Source organism: Dasypus novemcinctus, chromosome X (assembly GCF_030445035.2).
Source record: "Dasypus novemcinctus isolate mDasNov1 chromosome X, mDasNov1.1.hap2, whole genome shotgun sequence".
Lineage (NCBI taxonomy): Eukaryota > Metazoa > Chordata > Mammalia > Cingulata > Dasypodidae > Dasypus > Dasypus novemcinctus.
In genome coordinates this window covers 123513186-123536784 of record NC_080704.1, presented here as the reverse complement: position 1 = coordinate 123536784, position 23599 = coordinate 123513186, and the positions used below count along the sequence as shown (strand labels likewise).

The following is a 23599-nucleotide window of genomic DNA, read 5'->3' as shown; positions in this document are numbered from 1 at the left end:
GGCACATAGTGGATTTACTTTAAATCAGGACTTTCTGGGGTCTACAAAAGATCAAACCAGGACAAACATTATTCCCACTGTGCAATCTAATATCATTTTCTGTGAAAGCATGAAATTTGGGGACTATTGCAGTAAAATATTAATTGTATTTGGAGTATGTCTGGAATTCCTGCTACCTGAGATCTTGCAGATTTTTCTTCCCTTTTTGATCATGTGGTAATAGGAATAGGGAGGGGAATAAGAGAACTGTTCTTTATTCTCTTATTATGGAAACTAGGTGTTGTTTACCTTTAATGTAGGACTTTCCTTAATTTAACCATGAGATATTTCGATGTTAGATTTCTTAGAATGCTTTTGGATTATGATGTGAGCCACAAATCAAATCCTAGTTTGTGACCCTTTTTTAGAAGGAGCTTTTAAAAATTGATTCTTATCATCATCTTTGGTTCTGTAATCACATCTTTAAATCTTGATTTTCTTTTCTGCTCAATCTGGTATCTATCATAATTGACAGATTATTACAGTGATTGATAATTACTATTTTTTTATTTGACCTCTGCATGAGGATCACCTGGCTCATCCTACTTCTTATTTTCATTGTTAAGATTTGAAGTTCATAATAGGTTGACTTATATAGTCACTAAGTCATAACGTCAGATTTTATACAGAAAATTTTATGTTCACTATTCTGAATTGACGTCCTGATGTTATATAAACAGATATGTTAGATAATCCATCTTTAGAGCTAAAACATTACTAGGAATTTTGCTGGTTTTTAGCTGTGTACTTCAATTTAAAGAATAGTATATTTAAATATTTCTCTATTGGTTATAATTTTATTTTCTTGCTTTTCTTAGGATATTAGCTGCAATGAAATTCAGGTCCTTCCCCAACAAATGGGAAAATTATATTCACTTAGGGAGCTAAATATAAGAAGAAATAATCTTCATGTGTTGCCAGATGGTAAGATGCTCACTATTTTTACTGACATGTGTAAGAGAGTAAATATATTATATTTGATTTACTTATTTTTCATTTTGAACAGAATTAGGAGATCTTCCCTTAGTCAAGCTGGATTTCTCTTGTAACAAAGTGACCGAAATTCCAGTTTGTTACAGAAAGCTGCATCATTTACAAGTAATAATTTTGGATAACAATCCATTGCAGGTACCACCAGCACAGGTTTGTAATAAAACATTTTTCTTCTCATTTTATTAATAATTATATCTCTTTGTTCCTGGTAAATAAAAAAGCACCAGAATTAGGAGTTAATTTGTTGTTCAGATAATATTATCCAAAGGAGTTTATTTTCTGAGGAATGAATTTTTCACTTTTGTAGGAGTTTTAACCTAGACTCTAGATTCAGAAATAACAGATCAGTTTTCTACTTGTGAACTGAACATTGTGATTTTGAATATTATTTTTGAAAAGATAGCTCAAGATATTTCTCATTCTACCCATCTTCTACTCAGGTATATAGGTATTGGAATTTGTCGTGTGATAGATTGGAGCACATTCTTGGCCCTGAGAGATGGAATTATAACAGAAAGAACAAGATAAACTAGGCCTTTTAGTTTAATTTGGATTACATCCATGTGCAATCAACTAAATGGTACTAAAGGAATAAACTAAGACATAAAACCATAAGGACAAAGATAATGGCAGAATTTTAGAACATGAAAAATAGATGGAATAGTGGTAATTAGGACCTCTCCTTATACTGCAAAAGAGTGAAATGCCAGTCCACACTCTACTTCTAAGCTATGTGCCCTGGTACAGCTGTTGTGCATATCTGAAGGAAGGGTTGCCTTTTTCTTGCTACAAAGGTACAGTCCACACTTTCTAGAATAATTCACACAAAAGGTGGCTGAGGACCTGGTAATAGGTGCTACCTTTGCAGAATGGGGAAAGTTGAAATTTGTATCTGCTGTGGGAGGAGGCAACAAGAAGCAAGTTATTTTATTCTGTTAAATTTGGAAGTAACTCAGGTATCAGAGGAACTCTAAAAATAGGGACAAGGGGTCAAAAATAGGAAAGTTTGTAGAATGTTTAAGGTAGTGCCATCCAGTACAATTTTCTGTAATGATGGAAATGTTCTGTAAATCTGTCCTAATTCCATAGCCACATGCCACTTGTGTGTAATCTCGTAAGTAATGGCTACCATATTTGGCAATGCAGGTCTAAGGAGCATTTACACCCCTCAGATCCTTGCCCTTAATCTGGCATCCAAATGACTGTCCCTCCTCTCAGCAGAAGCCTGGAGTTTACTCTTTAGAGCAGGGCTGTCCTTTAGAACTTTCTTTGGTGGTTGAAATGTCCAATATCTGCACTGTCCAATACAATAGTCAAAAGTGGCTAGTTGAGTGTTTGAAAGTGGATAATGTGACTGAGGAACTAAATTATTAATTTTATTTCAGATTAATTAATACAAGTTTAAATAACCACATATGAAAAGTGGCAACCATATAGAATAGCACAGCTGTAAAGAGAATGGAATCATGCGGTCTCACTTCAGATTCTAAGCTCTTAAACAACAGTGCTATGGTACTAAGGAGAGGGGACATGTGTTGATGTGAGTGCACGGGGAATATAGATGGGAGAATGGTACTGGCAATGTAGGAAGTCTTAAGTCCTCATCGCTCTTAGTAAGATCTCAATAAATAAAATTTATAAATTTAAAATAAAAAATAGCAGTGGAAATATGTTATTTATAAATATGGGGGTAAATATCAGAAAACTAGGTAAAAGACTTGAAAGTGAGTATTGGATCTTGGGTTGCAATGGGGGATTATTTTTTGTTATCAGTTTTGTACTTCTGTTTGATTTTAAAACTAGTTTCATTATTTCCTGCAATAAAAATAAATGTTACAGTTATGAAAGAGAAAGTAATTCACCAGCATTTAACTTGGGATAAAAGATTAATTTTATCTATTTTAGACAGGCAGTAAAATGCAATTTAGCACATTTTAATTGAAAATTAATGTATTTATATTCTAGTAGCTCAAAATTATATTTCCCTTCGAAGTAAAATTTTGCAATGGTTAAGTCAGAAGAATTTTCTAAGAACATTCTTACTTTTCACCTGAGTGATAATTACTTTTTAATATAGTTGTCTTACTGTTTTTTGTTGATTATTTTTGCATGAGTTATAAGATTGTATTGTGAGCCACATAAAACAGAAAATTTAATTAGAATCTTTGAGAAATATTTAGACGATATTACTTATAGTGGTTGTCATTTTCCATCTTTCTTGTACAGAAAAAATACTTTCTTTCACATATATTTTGTACCTCAATATTCATTTTCTCCATCAACAGTGAGAATAATTTTTCAGCATATTATCCTAGTTGAATCAAACAATATTTTCTTTTATTGAGTTATTCTAATTGTCTTAATATCACATCTTCCAACAAATTAATTTTTCCTACTTTTACATTTTTTTGAATAACCCTTTTACCATGTTTATATCAACCATAATATTGGTTCTGATAGATTACTTTAAATAATTTCATAGATTATTTATTCTGTTCTTACCACTGAAATGTATATATTTCTTCCCATTATTTGTAAGATCATTTTCTTCATTTGTCATATTTTGTTTTGTTTAGTGGTTTGTACAGTTCTGCTTTTATCAAGAAAACTTTAGTCAAATACAGAAAAATTACTTTGTCTAATAAGAACATAGTTGGCAATGTAATTTTTGTGATATTTAAAGCAATTTTGTTTTTTCTTTTGTATTATACCCTATTCCTTTGTATACACTATTTGCATAATAATGCTTACCATTTATGATTAATTTAACCAATTCATATTCACAATACATCTGACGGCATTTTTTCACCTTTTTTATTACATTTTTTAATAGATACTTAGATTACATAAATATTACATGAAAAATATAGGGGATTTCCATATGCCCTGCTCCCCATACCTCCCACATTTTCCTACGTTAACAACATCCTTCTGTCAATTGCAATGAACATACCACAGTGATGAAAAATGTTGCTAAAGTGGGAAAATGTGGGAGGTATGGGGAGCAGGGCATATGGGAATCCCTTATATATTCTCTGTAACATTTAGTTAATTGAAGTATCTTTTACAAAACATACATTTTCAAGCATTGCCACTAAGCATGGATTATTGTTAGCATTGTAGTTTACACTCTCTCCCACACAATTATGTAGGTTATGGCAATATATATAATGGCCTGTGTCTGTCGTTGCAGTGTCATTCAAGATGATTCCTAATTCTCTAAAATTTCCCTCTTATTACACCTGTTTTTCCCTCTCTCTGACATCAGAACCTACAGTGGCCACAGCCTCCACATCAATGATATAATTTCTTCCATTGGTAGAATCTCAATAAGTGTAGAATACTAGTAAGTTTAGTTTATTTTATAGTTCATTTCCCAGTCCTGAGTATTCTGGGATGGTGATGCCCACTCCACCTCTAATTGAAAGGTGGCTTCATTCCCAACAGCTGATGGATGGGACTCTCTTCCTTGAAGTTGTATGCTCTCTTGGTTAGTTGGTATGGTAGTTGTCCATCATCTCCTCTTTGTTAGTTGCCCTGGGTGAGTCCATTGAACTGGAGAGTAGGTGTTGCAACTTAGTTGAGAGTCAGAGTCCAACTGAAATATGGACAGTTCAAAAATTTAAGTCTCTTGGACATACAACTCTAAATTTTAGTATTAACTATAGGTTCAAATAAAGGGGCGACAAAGCCATGTGTAGAGAAACCACAACTGAGTCCAACTCTGTCACACTGGGAAGCATAAATCCCAAAGTAGGGCTCATTGACAAGGTACCAAACTCCTGTGCTATTTGCCCTGATTATAGTGTCTGGATGTCTCCAGAGTCCTTAGGAGCCCTGGTCTTTGGGGGTAATATCTACTTTGTCAATGAGATACTGTTGAGACATGCATAAGCATACCCTCTGGAATGACCTCCCCATGCATTTTGGAGTCGTTTTGTCATATAATCTCATTTGTCTTTACCTTTTTCACCTTTTGATCAAGGTCTTTTTCCAGTTACATTGCTAGTTGGTGCTTGGGAGTAATCACTCAGTGTCAGGGAGGCTCATTCCCAGGAGTCATGTCTTATGCTGGGGGGAATTTATTGCATTTATATGGTGTGTTCAGCTTAGAGAAAGGCCACATTTGAGCAACAAGGAGGCTTTCAGGTGGTAACTCTAGGGCACCCTGTAATACTAGGCTAAGTTTCAATTTCAAGAGTAAAGGTTCATAAGCACAGTCATCAATATCAAGGGCCCGACAATTGACCTTCCTCCTCTACTATTTGTTGCCCCCGTTCTTGGGGATTCTTTCTGCTCCATTATAGAATGTGGCAGAGCATCCCAGGATGGGGATTTAATATTCTTTCGGTTGTGTGAATCTCCACCCACGTGGTAATGCTGATGAACATTCGAACACATTTATATGCCTTATGTGCATGGCCAGATGAACTTCCTTCTATATATCCCCCATCACTGACACTCCACATCAGTGGTCCTCCCCTAGCACAGTTGTAATCCTTCTGTGATCCAAAAATTTTTCAAAAAGGAAGCCAAGAGTATTGCCCAATTCAATTAATAAGAAAACGAAATAGTAATGATAATTTTATTTTTATTTTTTAAAAGATTTATTTTATTTATTCCTCCCCTCACTGTTGTCTGCTCTCTGTGTCCATTTGCTGTGTGTTCTGTGTCTGCTTATATTGTCATCAGGCAGGACTAGGGATCTATGTCTTTTTTTGTTACGTCATCTTGCTGTGCCAGCTCTCTGTGTGTGTGGCACCACTCCTGGGTGGGCTACGATTTCATGCCGGCTGGCTCTCCTTGAGCAGGGGCCACTCCTTGCACAGGAAGCACCCTTATGCCGGGGCATCCCTGCATGGGCCATCATTCCTTGTGCACAGCAGCACTGCGCTTGGGCCAGCTCACTACATGAGCCAGGGGGCCCTGGGTATCAAATCCTTGGACTGCCTATATGGTAGATGGACACGCTATCTGTTGAGCCACATCTGCTTCCCATTAGTTTTAAAAATAAGAAATAAAAATAAAAATATTAAAATAAAAATTTAAAAAGTTTGGGATAGTGAAAAATAATGAAAACATTAAAATTTTAAAAAATTTTTTGGCTTTCATCACTGTAAAATATGTTGTCCTGTATGTACAGTGACTTCTTCTTCCATTTATTCTCCCAGTGTTTTGCTTTCTTGATTTTGTCTTCAAAGAAGTTTTAGGTTGCAGAAATGTTATATACAGAATACTGAAACAGCTACTAGCCATGGTAAATGGTTAACATTATGGTTAACATTTGGACCATATACTTTTATAAATTTTGATGAAATTTAACATGGCCTGTATCCATCATTTCAAAATCACGTAGAACACTTCCATGACCCCAAAACGCCCCCTGTTCCATCTATTTTATTCCTCCCTCCCCCTCCCCTTGGCACCCACTGTAATGACCAGGCTTCACTTCCTAAAGGACAAGATTCATAGTTACTCGCAACAACACTGAGGGCTTGACACACGAGTCTGTCCTTCCCTATTGGGCACCACCCATGTTCTCAAAATGTTCCTGCACTTCTATTTGAGACCATAGCGGGCCTCCCTAGGATGGGAGTCCAACACCTTTCTACTCATTATGTGAACCTCAACTCACTGATACAACACATTATGACAATATGAACACTCACTCCCTACCAGCTTGCCCCAGGTGCACCCTGTCCTGAATGGCCCCAACCTCCAACACCCTAAGTCAGTAACCCTCCCTTGCCATACTGCCAGAAGAGCATTCCCAAAATTGTAGTTTCACCATGTACCCATCAATCCCCAGTGCTCACCTGTTCCCTCCCCCAACCCTATCCCTAGTTCCGTGTACAATCCAACCTACCCTCCCCTCCTGACAGACTTGCACCACCCAACCCAATAGTATCACTGCACCCCTGTCATGCCCCTTCACTGCACAAGTACACATTTCCACCTAATCATAGATTTTGTTAATGTAATTTTATAGTTGGTATCAGTGTTATCAATTTATTTTACTTAGTATCCAATGTAAAACTATTTAAATATGCAAAGTATCTATGAGGATTTTGTTGTCTCAACATAATTTCAGATGATCAAATTTACAAATAAATTGATAAATAGTACTATGTTTGGGATTATAAAATTAAATCTGGTTTTCCCCCCAATATTTTGACAGATATGTTTAAAGGGTAAAGAACACATATTTAAGTACTTAAATATCCAAGCATGTTGCAGAATGGATAAGAAACCAGATTCCTTGGAACTTCCATCATTGAGTAAAAGAATACCTTCCCAGCCTCTCACTGATAGGTAATGTAATATTCTCATAGTCTCATTTGATGATAATTGGTATAGTTTCTCTCTATAAAAGATATATATTCATTGTGAATTTGTAGAGTAGTACACATCATTAGGCTGATTGGCCCAGTGTTAAAATCAATAATTGTGTGATGCTGAATAAGGGTGGATTTCTGGTATATTAGAATAAATACAGAATTTTCTCAAAAAATAATCATTATTCAAGTTTTAGTAGGAAATTGTAGATGTTTGTCATTATAATACAGCAACACTAATTTCTCAGATCTTGACAGCTATGGACTTACTCATGATTGCTAGCTATATTTTACATTTGTAATGACAAGTGGAATTTCACTTTGAACTAAGTTGATTTTTACCTTTAACTGCGGTTGGTGAAATAGCAAGACATTTTGGGGATTTGTTTTTTTCCTATTCTTTATTTTCTTTATGTATATATCTGAGATAATTTAGTATTGCTGTTCTGAATGATTATGAAGTTTTCCCTATTGATGAGATTTTGAAAATGTAGATTCAATATTCTGCTTTCTTTTAAATTTTTATTTATCAGAGAAGTTATGAGCTTGCATAACATTCAGAATTCCCATAAATCATCCCTTCTCTGGCATCTTGCATTGTTGTGGGAAATTTGTTAGAGTTTACGAAAGAACATGATAAAAATATAATAACTATTTGATATATTTTTACATTTGATATATTTTTCCTACACCCCCTATTATTATCACCATGTTTTAGTATTGTGTATTTGTTATCGTTCATGAGAGAATGCTCTCATCATTGTATAGTTAACCACAGTTTGTCATCCACCACATGGTTCACTGTGTCATATAGTACCATTTAAAGTTTACACTCAGTGACTCTCACTTTCATCACAAATTTGTGTAGTCATCACCTAAGTAAGTTTTTGTGTGTTTTCCTTAGTCCAAAAGAAAAAATCTCATACCCCCATAATATTTATCATTAGGGTTGATATAGTTCCTTTTCCTTCTTTGACATTGAGGCGTGAATATTACAATATTGCTGTCATCTATAGTCCATAGTTAAATTAATTATATTTTCCCTTGTATGCACTATATTCTTATCGCCTTGTAGTAGTGACATACATTTGTCCTAGTTTATAGAAGAACACCCTTGTGACTGTACTATAAACCACACTCCTCATCCACTTCCAGGTTTACTATGATATTCATTCCCTAGATTATTCTCTACCTTTCTTTCAATTGACATTTATATCCCTATACTACCCCATTAAGCCATAATCCCATTTACATACCAGCTATGGTAGTGATATTCACTGTAATGTGTTACCATCAACTTTCTCCACTTCCATACTTTAACAGTGAAGCTGTTAGAAAATTCTACATTCATTAAGTATCAGCACCCCTTCTCAGCCCTCCTCCTGTCACCTAGTAACCTATACTGTAGATTTTCACTCCATGTGTTCATTCTTTGTATTTATTGTATATTAGTGAGACCATACAATATTCTTTTGTGTCTGACATATTTCACTCATCATAATGTTCTCATGGTTCATCCATGTTGTCATATGTGTCCTCATTTCATTTATTCTTACCACAACATAGTATTCCAATCCTATGCCTACCCCACGTTTTTTTTAACTGTTCATTGGTTGGTGGAACTTGGGTTGTTTTCATCTTTTGGCAATTGTGAATAATGCTGCTGTCAACATAGGTTTACAAATGTCTGTTCTTGTTCCTGTGTTCAGTTCTTCTAGATATATTCCTAGTAGAGGGATTTATGGCAATTCTATATTTAGCTTCACAAGGAACCGCCAAACTGTCTTCCACAGAGACTTCAGAAGTCTATATTATCTCCAACAGTGAAAGAATGTTTCTATTTCTCCATTTCCTCTCCAGCACTTGTTTACTGTTTTATTTTTAAATAATCACTATTTTATGAGGTGTGAGATGATATCTTACTGTAGTTTTGATTTGCATTTCCCTAATAGTTGATGATATTCAACATTTTTCGTGTGCCTTTTCACCATTTCTTTTTCCTCTTTAGAAAATGTCTATTTAAGTGTTTTCCAGATTTTTTAATTGGATTGCTAGATCTTTTATCATTGAGTTGTATGATCTCTTTATATAGCCCTTACCAGACACATGGTTTCCAAATACTTTCTCCCATTGAATAGTCTGCCTTTCCACATTCTTGACAAAGTCCTTTGAAACACACAAACATTTAATTTGAGAAGGTTCAATTTATCCATTTTTTTCTTTCAATGCTCATGCTTTGAGTGTAAAGTGTAAGAAAGTACCATCTACCACCAGTCCTTGAAGATGTATCTACATTTTCTTTTAAATTTTCATGGTTCTAGGTTTTATATTTATGTCTTTGATCTATTTGGAATTAATTTTTGTATAAGATGTGAGATAGGGATCCTCTTTCTTTCTTTTGCATCTGGATATTCAGTTCTTCAAAAATTATTTGTTGAATAGACTGTTAGGTTCCAGCTGGGTGTGTTTGACAGCCAAAAATTCACATCATCGTAGATGTGGGGGTCTGTTTTTGAAACATCAATTTGGTTCCATTGGCCTAAATGCTTATCTTAATGCCAGTACCATGCTGTTTTCAGCACTGTAGCTAGATAATATGATTTAAAGTCTGGGAGTGTGAGTCCTACAGTGTTTTTCACTGTTCAAGACGTTTCTGGCTATTCTGGGCCCCTTACCCTCCCAAATAAATTTGAATAAATGGCTCTTCCTCTTCTGTGTAAGAAAGTGTGTTAAGATTTTTCATCGAATCTGTAAATACATTTGTGTAGAACTGCCATCTTAAAAATATTTCATCTTTCCATCTATGAAGAGGAAATGTTCTTCCATTTATTTATGTCTTATTTGATTTCTTTTTAACAAAACATTGTAGTTTTATGAATACAGGTCCTTTATATCCTTGTTTAAGTTTTTCCCTCATATATGATTCATTTAGTCACTATTATAAATGGTATTTTTACCTGACTTTTTTCTCACATTGCTCATGAGTAGAGTATAGAAACCCTACTGATTTTTGCTTATTAATCTTGTATCCTTTCCCTCGGCTGAGTTTATTTGTTATGTTTTGTTGTAGGTTTTTTTCAGGACTTTCTAAGTATAAGGTCATATCATCTGTGAATAGGGAAAGCTTTACTTTTTCCTTTCCAATTTTGATGCTTTATTAGTCAGCCAAAGGCATGTTGATGTAAATTACCAGAAATCTGTTCCCTTTTATAAAGGTTATCTATTTGGGGGTAGAAGCTTACAGTCACAAGGTTATAAAGTGTAAGTTACTTCCCTTACCAATATCTGTTGCCACATGTTGGAACGAGATGGCTGCCAGTCTCTGCCAGAGTTCAGCCTTCCTGTTCCTCTAAGGCTCCGTGGTCCCAGCCTTTTCCAATCTCAGTTGTAGACTGGGGTAATTCTCCTCTCTCTTCAGGGACCCGTTTTCTCTCTGGGCTCAGCTGCTCTGCTTTCTCCCAAAGGCCAGTTGTAAATTATCAGGCTAGTGGCTCATCTCTCTTCCTGGGACCTGTGTAGTGTCTACTGGAGTCTTCTCTTTTTCCTTATGTATCTGCTTTTCTGTGTACTTCTACTTTTTATTTACTTCCAGGGCTCCAGCATCAAAAACTCCAACTCTCCTCTGCTGTGTGGTTTTCTTTGTGAGTGCCCGCCCACCAAGGGGGTGGGGACTCAACCTCATACTGTCATGACCCATTCAAAACCTCAATCATAATTTAATAAAGTAAAAGTGAAACATCTTAAGTTAATACAATCTAATATACCCAGAGGAAAAGACCATTTTACAAACATACTCCAGTATCTATTTTTGGAATTCATAAACAATGCCAAACTTATATAGTCTTCTTTGAGTTCTTTACCAATGTATTGTAGTTTTCTTTGTACTTGTCCTTTATGTACAAAATTTATTCCTAGGTATTTGATTTTTAGTTGCTTTTATAAATGGAATTTTAAAATTTCTTCCTGAGATTGCTCATTTTTTGTGTGCCGATTTTTGTATGTTATTCTTATATCCTGCCACTTTACTGAACTTGTTTATCAGCTCTAGAAGATTTGTTGTAGATTTTTTGGGAAATTCTACAGATAGGATCTGCAAATACTGAAAGTTTTACTTCTTCCTTTCCAGTCTGGGTGCCTTTTAGTTCTTTTTCTTGCCTAACTACTCGAGTAAGTAGTGCTAATACAATGTTAAATAAGTGTGCTGACACTGGGCATCCTCTACTTGTTTCAGATTTTAGAAGTAAAGACTTTAGCCTTTTAATATTTTGTATGATGTTAGGTGTGTTTTTTTCAAATATTTATGTTGAACCATCCTTGCATACCTGGGATAAAACTCACTTTATCATAGTGTGTAATTTGATTGATGTGTTGTTAGATACGATTAGTAATTATTCTGCTGAGGATTTTTCCATTTAAGTTCATTAAAAAATTGGACTGTAGTTTTCTTTACTTGTAGCATTTTTTTGTGACTTTGGCTTTAGGGTAATGTAGGCATCATAGACTGAGTTAGGTATTGTTCTCTCCTCTTCAGTTTTCTGGATGAGCTTGAGCAGGTTTGGTATTTGTTCTTTCCAGAATGATTGGTAGAATTCACCTGTAAAGCCAACCGGTCCTGGTATTTTCTTGGTTCGGAGGGGTTTTTTTTTGGTTGTTTGTTTGGGAGGTTTTTGATGACTAGTCAGTCTCACTACTTGTGATTGTTTTGTTGAGTCCTTCTGTTTTTTCTTTCAGCAAAGTAGGCTGCTCTTGTGTTTCTAGAAATTTGTCCATTTCATCTAAATTGTCCAACTTGGTAGCATGAAATTTTTGAAAGTATTCTCTTATGTTACCATTTATTTTTGTGGGGTCAGTGGTAGGATCCCATCTCTCATTTGTGATTTTGTTTATTTGGGTCTTCATTCTTTTTTTCTTTGTTAATCTATCTATGGGTTTGTCAATTTTATTAATCTTCTCAAAGAACCAGCTTTTGGTTTGTTAATTTTGTCTAGTGTTTTTTATTCCAAATTTCATTTATTTTATTTTTTTAAGATTTATTTATTTCTCTCTCCTCCCCCCCAACCCCGCCTCCCGCCCCAGTTGTCTGTCTCTGTGTCTATTTGCTGTATCTTCTTCTTTGTCCTCTCCTATTGTTGTCAGCAGCATGGGAATCTGTATTTCTTTTTGTTGAGTCATCTTATTGTGTCAGCTCTCCGTGTGGGTGGCACCATTCTTAGGCAGGCTGCACTTTCTTTCATGCTGGGCGACTCTCCTTATGGGGTGCACTCCTTGTGCATGGGGCTTCCCTACGCGGGGGACACCCCTGCGTGTCAGGGCACACCTTGCATGCATCAGCACTGTGCATGGGCCAGCTCCACACGGGTCAAGGAGGCCCATGGTTTGAACCACGGACCTCCCATGTGGTAGACGGATGCCCTAACCACTGGGCCAAGTCCACTTCCCTGAATTTCATTTAATTCTGCTCTAGTCTTTGTTATTTTCTTCCTTCTGCTTTCTCTGGAATTAATTTGTTGTTCTTTTTATATTTTCTCCATGTGTGTAGTTAGGTCTTTGATTTTAGCTCTTCTTTTTCAATGTAGGCCCTTGGGGCTATAAATTACCCTCTTAGTAATTAATTTAGCTGCTTCCCATACATTTTGGCATGTTGTGCTCTCATTTTCATTTTCTTAGAGTTAATTATTATTTATCTACCAATTTCATTCTTGAACCACTGATTATTTAAGAGTGTGTTGACTTTCTGTATATTTATACCTGTTTCAGTTCTCCATCTTTTATTGATTTGTAGTTTTATTCTGATGTGGTTATAGAAAATGCTCTGTATAATTTCTATCTTTCTAAATTTGTTGAGACTTGTTCTGTAACCTAGCATGTGGTCTATCCTGGATAATGATTCATAAGCTCTTGAGAAGAATGCATATTTTGCTGCCCTTGGGTGTAATGTTCTGTATAAATCCATTAGTTCTATTTCCTTTTATGTATTATTCAAGGTTTCTGTTTCTTTTTTGAGCATCTGTCAAAATGTTCTGTGTAATATTAATAACGATGTAGTTAAGGCCCCCACTATGATTGTAGAGGCATCTATTTATCCCTTTAGTTTTGCTAGTATTTGCCTCAAGTATTTTTGGGCCCCCTCATTTCACTTTTTTTGGTTGTTTGTGCATAAAATCAGTTTTCAGCCTTTCACGTCAATCTGTTTGTGTCCCTCAGTGTAAGGTGAATTTCTTGTAGATCGCATATAGACAGGTCATACTTCCTTATCCATTCTGCCAATCTGTGTCTTTTGATTGGAGAGTTTAATCCATCAACAGCCAATGTTATTGCTGTAAACACAGTACTTACTTTAGTCATTTTTTTAGACTTATATATGTCAGCTTTTATTTTTATTTCAATTTTTATCCTTTTAGTTACTCTTCAATAATCTTCCTTTCTACATTCTCCTCCAACCCTTTCTCTACTCTTTTCCCCTTTCATACTACAGTACTCCCTTTAGCATTTCTTGAAGAGTAGGATTCTTGTTGAGAATTCTCTCAATTTCTGTTTATTTGTGAAAATTTTGAACTCTTCCTCATTTTTGAATGACAGCTTTGCTGGATATAGAATTCTTGGCTGGCAGATTTTTCTTTCAGCACTTTATGTCATATCATTGCCTTCTTGCCACCATGGTTTCAGATGAAAATTTAGCACTTATTCTTATTGGGCTTCCCTTATATGTGATGGATCTCTTTTCTCTTGCTGCTTTCAGGACTCTGATTTTGTCTTTCTTTTTTGACAGTGTGACACGTGTGTTTCTTGTGATATGTCTGCTAGGATTTATTGTGCGTATTATATGCTGAGCTTCTTGGACTTGTATATTCATGTCCCTCATAAGAGTTGAGAAATTTTTGTCCACTATTTCCTCAAACACTCCTGCTGCCCCATTTCCTTTCTCTTCTCCCTCTGGGATGCACATACTACATATGTGTTTGTGTGTCTCATCTTATTCATTTTTCTGAGTCCTCACTAAATTCTTGGTTTTTTTTTTTTTTTGGTCTACCTCTTGTACTACCTATACAATTTCTGATATCTTTGTCACTAATTATTTTCTTTGTCTGTTCAGATCTGGTATTATGAGCTTATGGTGTATTTTTAACTTCTTGCATTGTGTTTTTCATTACCATAAGATCTGTTATATTTTTAGGTATGTTTACATTTCTTTCTGTATGTTCCCCCCATTTTCTTCTTGGCATCCTTTATCTCTTCCACCATTTCATTGAGTTGGTTAAACATATTTGTTTGACATCCTTGATTAGTTTTCCATGTTGTGCATCTCTTCCTGCTTTTTAATTTTTTCAGTAGACTGGGTCATGATTTCCTGTTTTGTAGTATGGCTTATAATTTTTGGCTGATTTCTAGGCATCTTTTTATCTTGATGGACTTACTCAGTTTCTTAGTTTTTCTTCTAGTCTTGGGTTTTATTTTTGTTTTGGTTTGCATTAGGAGTCCTCCTTATCACTCAGCTGCACTTATTGTATATTCTTATAATTGCCAGTTTTCAATGGAAAAAAAATATTGTAGCAACAAAAAAGTAAAGAAGACTTAGGAAGGAACAAAAGAAAGAAAGGAGAAAGGAAAAAGTACAAAGAAGAGAGAGAAAAAAGGGAAAAGTAAAATTTTAAAAGGAAAAAAAAGAAATGGAAAAATGAAAAGTCAAATAAGTGAAGAGACTAAAGAAAGATAAAGCAGAAAAACTCAGGGAGGGAAAAAGACAGAAAATTACAGAAAAATGTAGATTAAATAAAAATAAAAAGAGGAAGGAAATAGAAAAAAAAGGATGGTGAAATAATAAATATAAGATAAAAAAGGAGGAGAAAACAAAGAGAAGAAGGGTAACTGAAAAACAAGAGAATTGGGGAGATAAGAAAGAAAAGAAAAATAGGAGTAGGAAGAGTCAAAATGAGGAAGAGAAGAAAAATGAAACAAGCAAAACAAAGAAAATAGAAGGAAATAAAAATCTGGGTCTTCCTCTTTGAGTATGAGGACTGACTGGACTACTCTTCTCAGATTGACTGTTTTGGCCAATTGGTCATCTCCCTCAAAAAGAAATAAGTAAACAAAAGACCCAGGCTTCCCTCTCAGGCCATTCACTAGTCTACTTCACTTGCTTTTATCTGCCAGTCAGTCCCTCCACAGGCCATCCTCTCTGCCAGTACCCAGATAAAAATAAAATAAAATAAAATAAAAATTTAAAAAGGAAATATGAGATGGGAAAAAAACCCTCTGACTAAGTTCCCACAGCTGTCCCCCTCACTTGCCCATCTCTGCATACCCTAATTAGGTTGCACACAGGCTGCCTGTGGGATTGCTCCTCAGCAGTTCCTGTCTCCTCCAGAGCTGGCTGTGTGCCTCACCCCCCCCCCTCCCCCAGGGCCTTTTGAGTGGTTCTTCCTCCCCCAGTACTGTCTTTGTGGCTCCCCTTCCCCCTGGACCAGCTGGCTGTTTTCCTCTCCCCAGGGCTGGCTAGAACACTATGTTCTTCTGCAGGGTCAAGTGAGCTGCTCCCCTTTTCAACAGTGCACAGCTGGGACCCTTACTTCTCCAGCTATCCTCTTCTATTGTACCTGTGACAACCCAGCTTCCCTTATGCCTAGGAAGTCTGCCTACCTTTCCACAGATTCTAAATGGAGAGTGCAGCCTGCCATTCCCTACTCTGCCATCTTAGATCCCCATGGATGTATTCTTATACTGTGAAGTCAGATGCACTTTGACTGTAATCATGACTTAACCTCTTAATTCTTCTATAGCTTTATGCAAATTATTTAACATTTCTGACCCTGCTTTTTTAAAAATCTAAAATGTTGTTAGCAATACCCACTTCATAAGGTTGTTGTGAGAATTAAATGTGTGTTTCGCAACTAGTTCAATACATGTACAATTCAATATAGGTTGTAATTCTTCCCCTTGGAAAGTTAAATTTTATCAGTGTTAGCATCTTCATTTGTAAATTTCAGACTCTAAGAATTAGAAATAAAAATATGTGGTACACCTAGCAGAATATCTAATATGGTGTAGACATTTAAGAAATGCTAGTCTTGCCTCCCTCTCTTCACCCTTCAAGATATAGCTCCAATGCCACTTCCTTTGGTGAGGCCTTTCTTCTTACCAAGGCAAATTAGTTGATCTGTCTTTTCTCCTAGCACTTTATACATAACTTTGTCATAGCTCTTTCCTTCCCTCCCTTCCCCTCTCCTCCCCTCCCCTCCCCCTCTCCTGCCCTGCTGTTTTTATTTTTATTTTGCTCTCTGTTTCCATTCACTGTATGACCTTCTGTATTTATTTCTCTTTTTGTCTTCTCTTCTCATCTTTTTCTCCTCTAGGATTCACCGGGATTCAATCTTGGGGATCTCTGATGTAGAGAAATTCCCTGTCAATTGCACCACCTTATTTCCTGGTGTCTACTGTGTTTCACCTTGACTCTCCCCTTTGTCTCCTTTGTTGTGTCATCATCTTGCTGTGTGATTCACTTGTATGGGCACTGGCTCATTGTGCAGGCACTCAGCTTGCTGCATAGACACTCAGTTTGCCATGCAGACACTGGCTTTCCAGGTGGACACTGGCTCACCACGTGGGCACTGGCTTGCCATGTGGGCACTTGGTTCACCATGTGGGCTCTCATGAAAGCACTAGGCTCAGCACGTGGGCACTCACTTGCCATGCAGGAATGCTTTCTCTTCTTTTTCACCAGGGGTCCCCAGGTATTGAACCTGGATCCTCCCATATGGTAGGCAGAGGCCCTATCACTTGAACCACATCTGCTTCCCAATCACAGTTTTGAAAATATATGGTCTGACTTTCCCTATGAGCTATTAGTTCTTTGGGGGTAAACATTTTTAAAAATTTGTCTTACCACACTGGCTCATTTAAGGTGTTTAGCATGATGCCTGGCACATGGTATGTGCTTCCCTAAATTTATTGATATATTCCTGAAAAGTGAAAAAAAATAGTTTTTTAGAAAGAAGTTGTATTTGGAGAAGGAAATGCAAGATGATAATTAAAATCTGGGGCTTTAGTGTTAGTCGTGGCATAGAATTTAGACTCCATTTGCAATCTGTGTGTACTGGGATAAATTGGTCAACCCCTTCCAGCCTTAGTTTCCTCCTCTGGAGAAAAGGAAAATACTACCAACCTTCTAAAGATTTCACAAGGCATTTATGAGGTGTTGTCTGTAAAGCACTTACCCAGGTCCTGACACATAAGCAATTAATGTAGTGTATATGGTTAATTTGCAAATTAAAGTGAAAAATGCATTGCAACTTGGGTGGCATAATATATAATACAGATATTTTGAAGGACAGCCTTATTCTCTTCCCTTAGACATGTAGTCCCTGTTTTGTAGATAATTTTTTTTTTGCATTCTCTTGTTTCAAGTTAAAATATGTGCATTATTTATAAAGCTAAAGTCCATTTTTAGCATAGTCGAAGAATAAAAAGTTTAAATTCAACTTTAAAATTATTTCAAGTCCTATGATGAAATTTTCCAAACATGGTGAACAATAACAATGTCATGTATCAAGAAGATTTTTCCATCAGGAAGATTTGCTTTCTTGAATCTCTCAGGAGAAAATAATATGTTATTGTTAACAATTGACATTTTACAACTGTACATGCAGGAAAAAATATTACATGAAGGACAAAAATAAAATGTTTTATAGGAAGATTTCTCATATTTCCCCTATTGTGTTCTTAAGGATCTTAGACTTTAAAGCATATATTCTGCATTATCTAAGTAAGTTAGTTTGAGTATGCAGTATATATTTTAGAAGAAACCCTAACTTCTCTTAGAATTTCTATTTCTGTAGTATGGAAGATTTTTATCCAAATAAAAACCATGGACCTGACTCTGGAATTGGAAGTGATAATGGAGAGAAACGATTATCTACAACAGAAGTGAGTCTTTTTATTGCCTATTTCTTTTATTTTAAATATTTATTAGAGTTTTGAAATAAGGAGACAGACACTTTGCATGTACTTGACTTTTTATTTTCCTTAAAAATAAGATTATTGGTATACCTTATGACTTCAAATAAATAAAGTACATGCAGATGTTTTTTCAAGTTAGGCCAGTAAAAAAAGTTTATTGAGAAACAAGAGAAAAATGAAATATACACACCCAAGACTTCGATGTGGGCTACCTCCAAGCAAAGTGGAGCACCTGGGGTTGGAGGCCTACTTTGTTAAAGCTGTCTTCTCTCCTCCCCTTTCCTAAAGCTGGGGAGACTCCCCAGTTTTTTCCTGTTCTGATTGGTTGCTTTTCGGTCCCTAACTATTAGCTCTCAGGGACTGTCAATGAGACCTTTTGTTTGGAGTTATCTGCGACCAATGGGGAAGCCTGTTTGGAGTTATCCAGGTTTTCCTCTTGACCTGGAAGGTCTCAGTGAATTCTTTCCGCCTTTGTTCTTAGTAATGGCCTTCCCTCAGGGTTTCCAGGCAGCGTCTCACAGCTGTGACCTCTGCCCTCTTCCTATACTTTAGGTTTTAAAGTTTCTTAAAATATAAAAGAGACTTTTATTGTTTTGATTAGCTTAGACATCAGTGGTGTCTTCTGAGTTTTATTGGACGGGAGACTTAAGTTTACTATCTGTAAATGTAAACATATATCCATTAAGATACTTGTAGGTTTTTTTTCAAAAGTAATAACCCAATGGCTTAATGTTTTTCTTAATCTTTTTTTTTTTAACTTTAGAGGAATCTTTTAGGAACTAATATCTCTTGTTTTGAAGAAACATTTATCTGAAGTTCAGCAATTCCTACAGTTTCACTTCAGTTTCTCTTTCTTCTGTTAATTCAAGAAAAGTTAATATTTTGAATAATATATTGTATTTGTGTAATGTAAAGGCAAATAAAACTTGATGCACAAAATAAAAAATAAAAAATAAAAAATAAAAACAAACAAACAAAAAAAAAAACTAACCTGCCTCAACTCTCCACTCAGAGAGTTTTCACCCGTGTTTTTTTTTCTCTATTTTTAAAAAATGTTATAATGTCCCCATACACCCCCAACCCCTCACCCCACTCCTCCCACATCAACAACCTCTTTCATCATCGTGGGACAGTCACTGCATTTGGTGAATACATTTTGGAGCACTGCTGCACCACATGGATAATAGATTACACTGTAGTTTACATTTTCCCACTGTCCACCCAGTGGGCCATGGCAGGAAATACATTGTCCAGCATCTGTACCTGCAGTACCACCCAGGACAACTCCAAGCCCTGAAAATGCCCCCACATCATATCTCTTCTTCCCTCTCCCTATACTCAGCAGCTACCATGGCCACTTTCTCCACATCAATGCTACAGTTTCTTCCATTACTAATCACAATAGTTCCATAGTTGAGTATCAGTAAGTCCATTCTAATCCATACTCTATTCCTCTAGCCTGTGGACCCTTGGATGGTTATGTCCACTCCCCCTGTATATCAAGAGGGGGCTTGGATTCCATATGGATGATGGATGCAATTCTCCTGCTTGCAGTTGTAGGCACTCTTGGCTCCCTGGTGTGATGGTTGACCTTCTTCAACTCCCTATTACCTGGCCAGGGTTAAGTCCAATAAACCAGAGGGAAGGAGCTGCAAGTCTGCTGAGGCTCAGGGCCTGGCTGTCACATGGACAGTTCAGAGATTCAGGTCTCCTGAATATACACCAACCCCAGCACCAACCTCAGGTCCAGTAAAAGTGACAGAAGAGGCGTTTGTAGAAAGGTCACATCTGAGTCCAACTCCATCATACTCAGGAACACAAACTCCAAAGTAGGGCCAACTGGCATGGCACCGAATTCCAAAGCCATCTGCCATGACCATAGAACCTATGGGTCTCTGTAGCCCTCAGGAGAACCAGTACCTGCGGTTGTATCTACTTTGGCTGTTTCTGGGCCTCTGCTGAGGCGTGCATAAGCGTGAACCCTGTGAGGATCGCCCAACTCTTTTTTGGAGACTCATAGCCATATAAACTCATTTGTCCTTTCCAATTAACCCTTTTATTCAAGGTCAAAAAAGCAGTTTTTAATGCCTGATATTACATGTTAGCTGAGATATTCTGCTGGTCTGTGTTGACCCTTTTATTCAAGGTCTTTTTCTAGTCACATCATCACCTTTACCCTTATTCTTAAGGGATAGCTGAAGGGCGATGGTCATTCTTCTGTAGCTGCTTCCTGCTAGTTAAGGGCATTAGGACCTGCCTGACAAGGTGTAAATCTATCTGGCTATTCTTTTGAGGTCGAGGGAAAACTGGTCCGACGCTGGTTGGAAATGGATGAAATAGCCACATGACTAATACATTGTCCTGAAATGTGTTGATTCTGGAAGAAATAAACTTAGTTAGAATTTTGAAAATAATAAAAGGATAAAGATGGTGGCAAGTGGACCTTAAAAGGGAGCCTGCCATGAAATACTGGACCTCATACTGGTGCTTCCGGAGGCTGAATCCTCCTGAAGTTGATGAACTTCATTTTGCAGGCACTGACTTCTGCCTAAGACTATTCTGGAGTGATTTACATAGAAACAGCATTTTTTCTTGAGAAGCAGAATGGTTTTTGCTGCTGTTAGCATGATTAAGCACCATAACAGCAAGAGAATCTTTTTGCTTCTAAAGTATGCCTAGCTTCTTCTATGCTGTTGGTTAAGTGTAGGGAGAACTTGTAGTAGATGTGCTGTGTATGGTATAAACTGCCAACCTCAGTTCCCGTGACAGTGGTTATGCCTATGACACCTGGAGGGGGATGAGAGGAGGCACTACACTTTTAAATGGTGTATGGTAAGAAAATACAGGAAATGACATGGTTAAGTTTTCAGGACCAGTGTAGATAAAGGGGGTGATGTATGCTACTGAGCATAAGCCTATAAGCCTGTCCAAAAGGTAGGCAAGAAGTAGGCCTTGTCTCCGCAAAAAAAGAAAATTCCATTTTGATAGTTTAAAGTAGCAGCAAGTGTGACATTAGTTACTGGTGAGCTGGAGTCCTCTTCAGAGCTTACATTTACTAGCTCACTAGTTAACATGCTAGTAGGGAGTACCAACATACACCCTTTCACACTGTTTCATGAAACAAGATGCTTCTTTGCATGTCCCAGACAAGGTTGGCTTCTCCTCCCAGGCTATCAGGTTCTAATTTATGACATGTCCATGGCAACTATGGTGGGATGTTTTGGTCAGCAGAAGTTGTGTTTAGAAGTACAGAATCATAAGAGCTATTAGGTCATTGCCAAGTACAGGTAGTGTTTGAGTTCTTTATTATTTCTTCCCTAGGCTGCTGAGCCTTGAGTGGATCATTTTTGCTGGTAAGCATTGTGCCATTGATGGGGTACTATATTAAGTAGATGTCTGGCCTGCCCTCCTTCTAGCAGTAGGATGTTGTAGTGGACTACATGAAGCTTCATTTGGGCTAGAGTTATAGGAAATAGCACACAATTTATGTGCTGGCTTTGAGACAGACACTATGTTTCATGAAGAGCTATTTCAGGCCTTCCAATGGCTGGCACTCAAATTGCTCAAGTGCTTCTGGTGAATTGGCACTGTCTTGGACAGCAGGCTTCACTTGGGATAAGTGCACCTAGCTGGCAATTCCTTTAACTTTAGTAGCTATGAGAGTGATCAGAACCACAGAGTAAGGTCCCTTCCTTACTGGTTTTGATCAGTACCTGGTCTCCAGGTTTAACTGTAGGTAAATTTAACTCATGGTTGGGGTTAGGGAGGATTTTTTCCCTGAGCTTCCAAATGGTTTGTTGAGTTTTTCCCTGGTTTATAAAATATTCAGTGTGTTCATGGGTCTCCTGATCTAGTACCATGTCCTGGGTGAGAAAAGGTTCCCATATAGACCATCTCAAAGGGTTTAAGCTGAAGTGGGTCTTTTGCAGATATATGCAGCCTCAGCAAAGCAACAAGTAGAACACTGACCCACAGTGATGTAGTTTCCTGGCAAAGGTTGGACAGAATTTGCTTCAGGGTTCATTTGGTTCTTCCTACTTTCCCTGAGAATTGGGGTCTCCAGGAACTATGAAGATGATATTTAATTCCAAGGGCACCCAGTAGACCTTGGGTTATTTTGCTAGTCAATTTTGGCCCTTTTTCATTTTGGGGGGATTTATGTAGTCTGATCCTGGGGACGATTTACTTTAAGAGGACATTAGCGACCTTGTTTGCTGTTTTCCTTTTAGTTGGAAATACTTACAGCCATCCATTAAAAGTAGCCACCAGTACTAAGAAGTACTTATAACCCTGGCAAGATGACATTTGGGTAAAGTCGATCTTCCAGTCCTCCCTAATGAATAATTCCCACAGCTGGAAAGAGGCTTGAGGGAGGAAGTTTGTTAAACCTCCCATTGTTTGTGTCATTAATTTCACATAAGAAGCAACTTTTGGTGACCTTTATTGTTTTTGCCAGGCCTTGGCCTTCAAAACCCATTTGGCTAAGCTAGTTAGGGAGTTCCTCCCTACATGAGTGGTTTGGTGCAGTCTGTGAAGGACTTTCTACTACATTGCTCATGACAGGTAGACTTGAATTTCCTTAGCAACCCACCCACTACCATCCAAGGTAAACCCTCTTTGGTTTGCTCATCTTGGGTATACTTTGGAGCCTTTGGTGGTGGGACAGGTTCTGGGGTGAGTGCTAGGAGGGAGACTTGGGTTTGGGCTGTGGCTGTAGCTGCTGTGTCTCCTCTGGCATTTCCCCTAGCTATAGCAAAGTCTGTTTTCTGGTGCCCTGGGCAATGCATAACTGCTATTTCTTGGGGGAAACAGAATAGTCTGTTTCCCAGGATTTCTTGCCAGTGCTTAACAGATGACCCGCTGTTAGTAAGCAAGACTTGTTCTCACCACAGAGCAGAGTGGGCATGGAAGATGAGGAACACATACTTGGAGTCTGTGTAAATGTTAGGTCTTTTCCCAATGGCTAGTATTAAGCCTCGGTTTAGGGCAGTTAGCTTTGCCCTTTGACCTGAGGTCCTTGGGGGAAGGGCTTGGGCTTCTATAGTTTTAAATTGACCTCTTCATAGCCTGCCCTTTCAATTCCTTCCCTGACAAAACTGCTTCCAGCTGTGAACCACTCAAAGTCTGGGTTTTTAGAGCTGTTGCTTTTAAATCTGGCTTGCTTGAGTAGTTTTAGTTAAGAGTTTCAACACAGGAGTCGAGGAGGGGCCCCTTAGAATCTGACTTTGGGCCTTCTGCCTGTAGCAGGGTGGCTGCACACTTAGATGCAATTCAGGGGT

At 37.3% G+C, this 23599-nt stretch overlaps 1 protein-coding gene across 6 annotated transcripts in view; it reads left to right on the top strand.

Annotated features, from left to right (window-relative positions):
• Positions 1–23599, top strand: part of LRCH2 (leucine rich repeats and calponin homology domain containing 2) — a 200779-nt gene that overhangs the window by 79444 nt on the left and 97736 nt on the right. For all 6 annotated transcript variants that reach the window (XR_011647944.1, XR_011647943.1, XM_058291724.2 and 3 more), the window contains exons 4-7: positions 858–963; positions 1046–1182; positions 7211–7344; positions 18200–18287. Coding sequence is in view for 4 of the 6 variants with exons in the window: in XM_058291724.2 (XP_058147707.1) it covers positions 858–963; positions 1046–1182; positions 7211–7344; positions 18200–18287 (465 nt within the window). In the remaining 2 variants the exon portion in view is untranslated. The remainder of the gene's footprint in view (positions 1–857; positions 964–1045; positions 1183–7210; positions 7345–18199; positions 18288–23599) is intronic.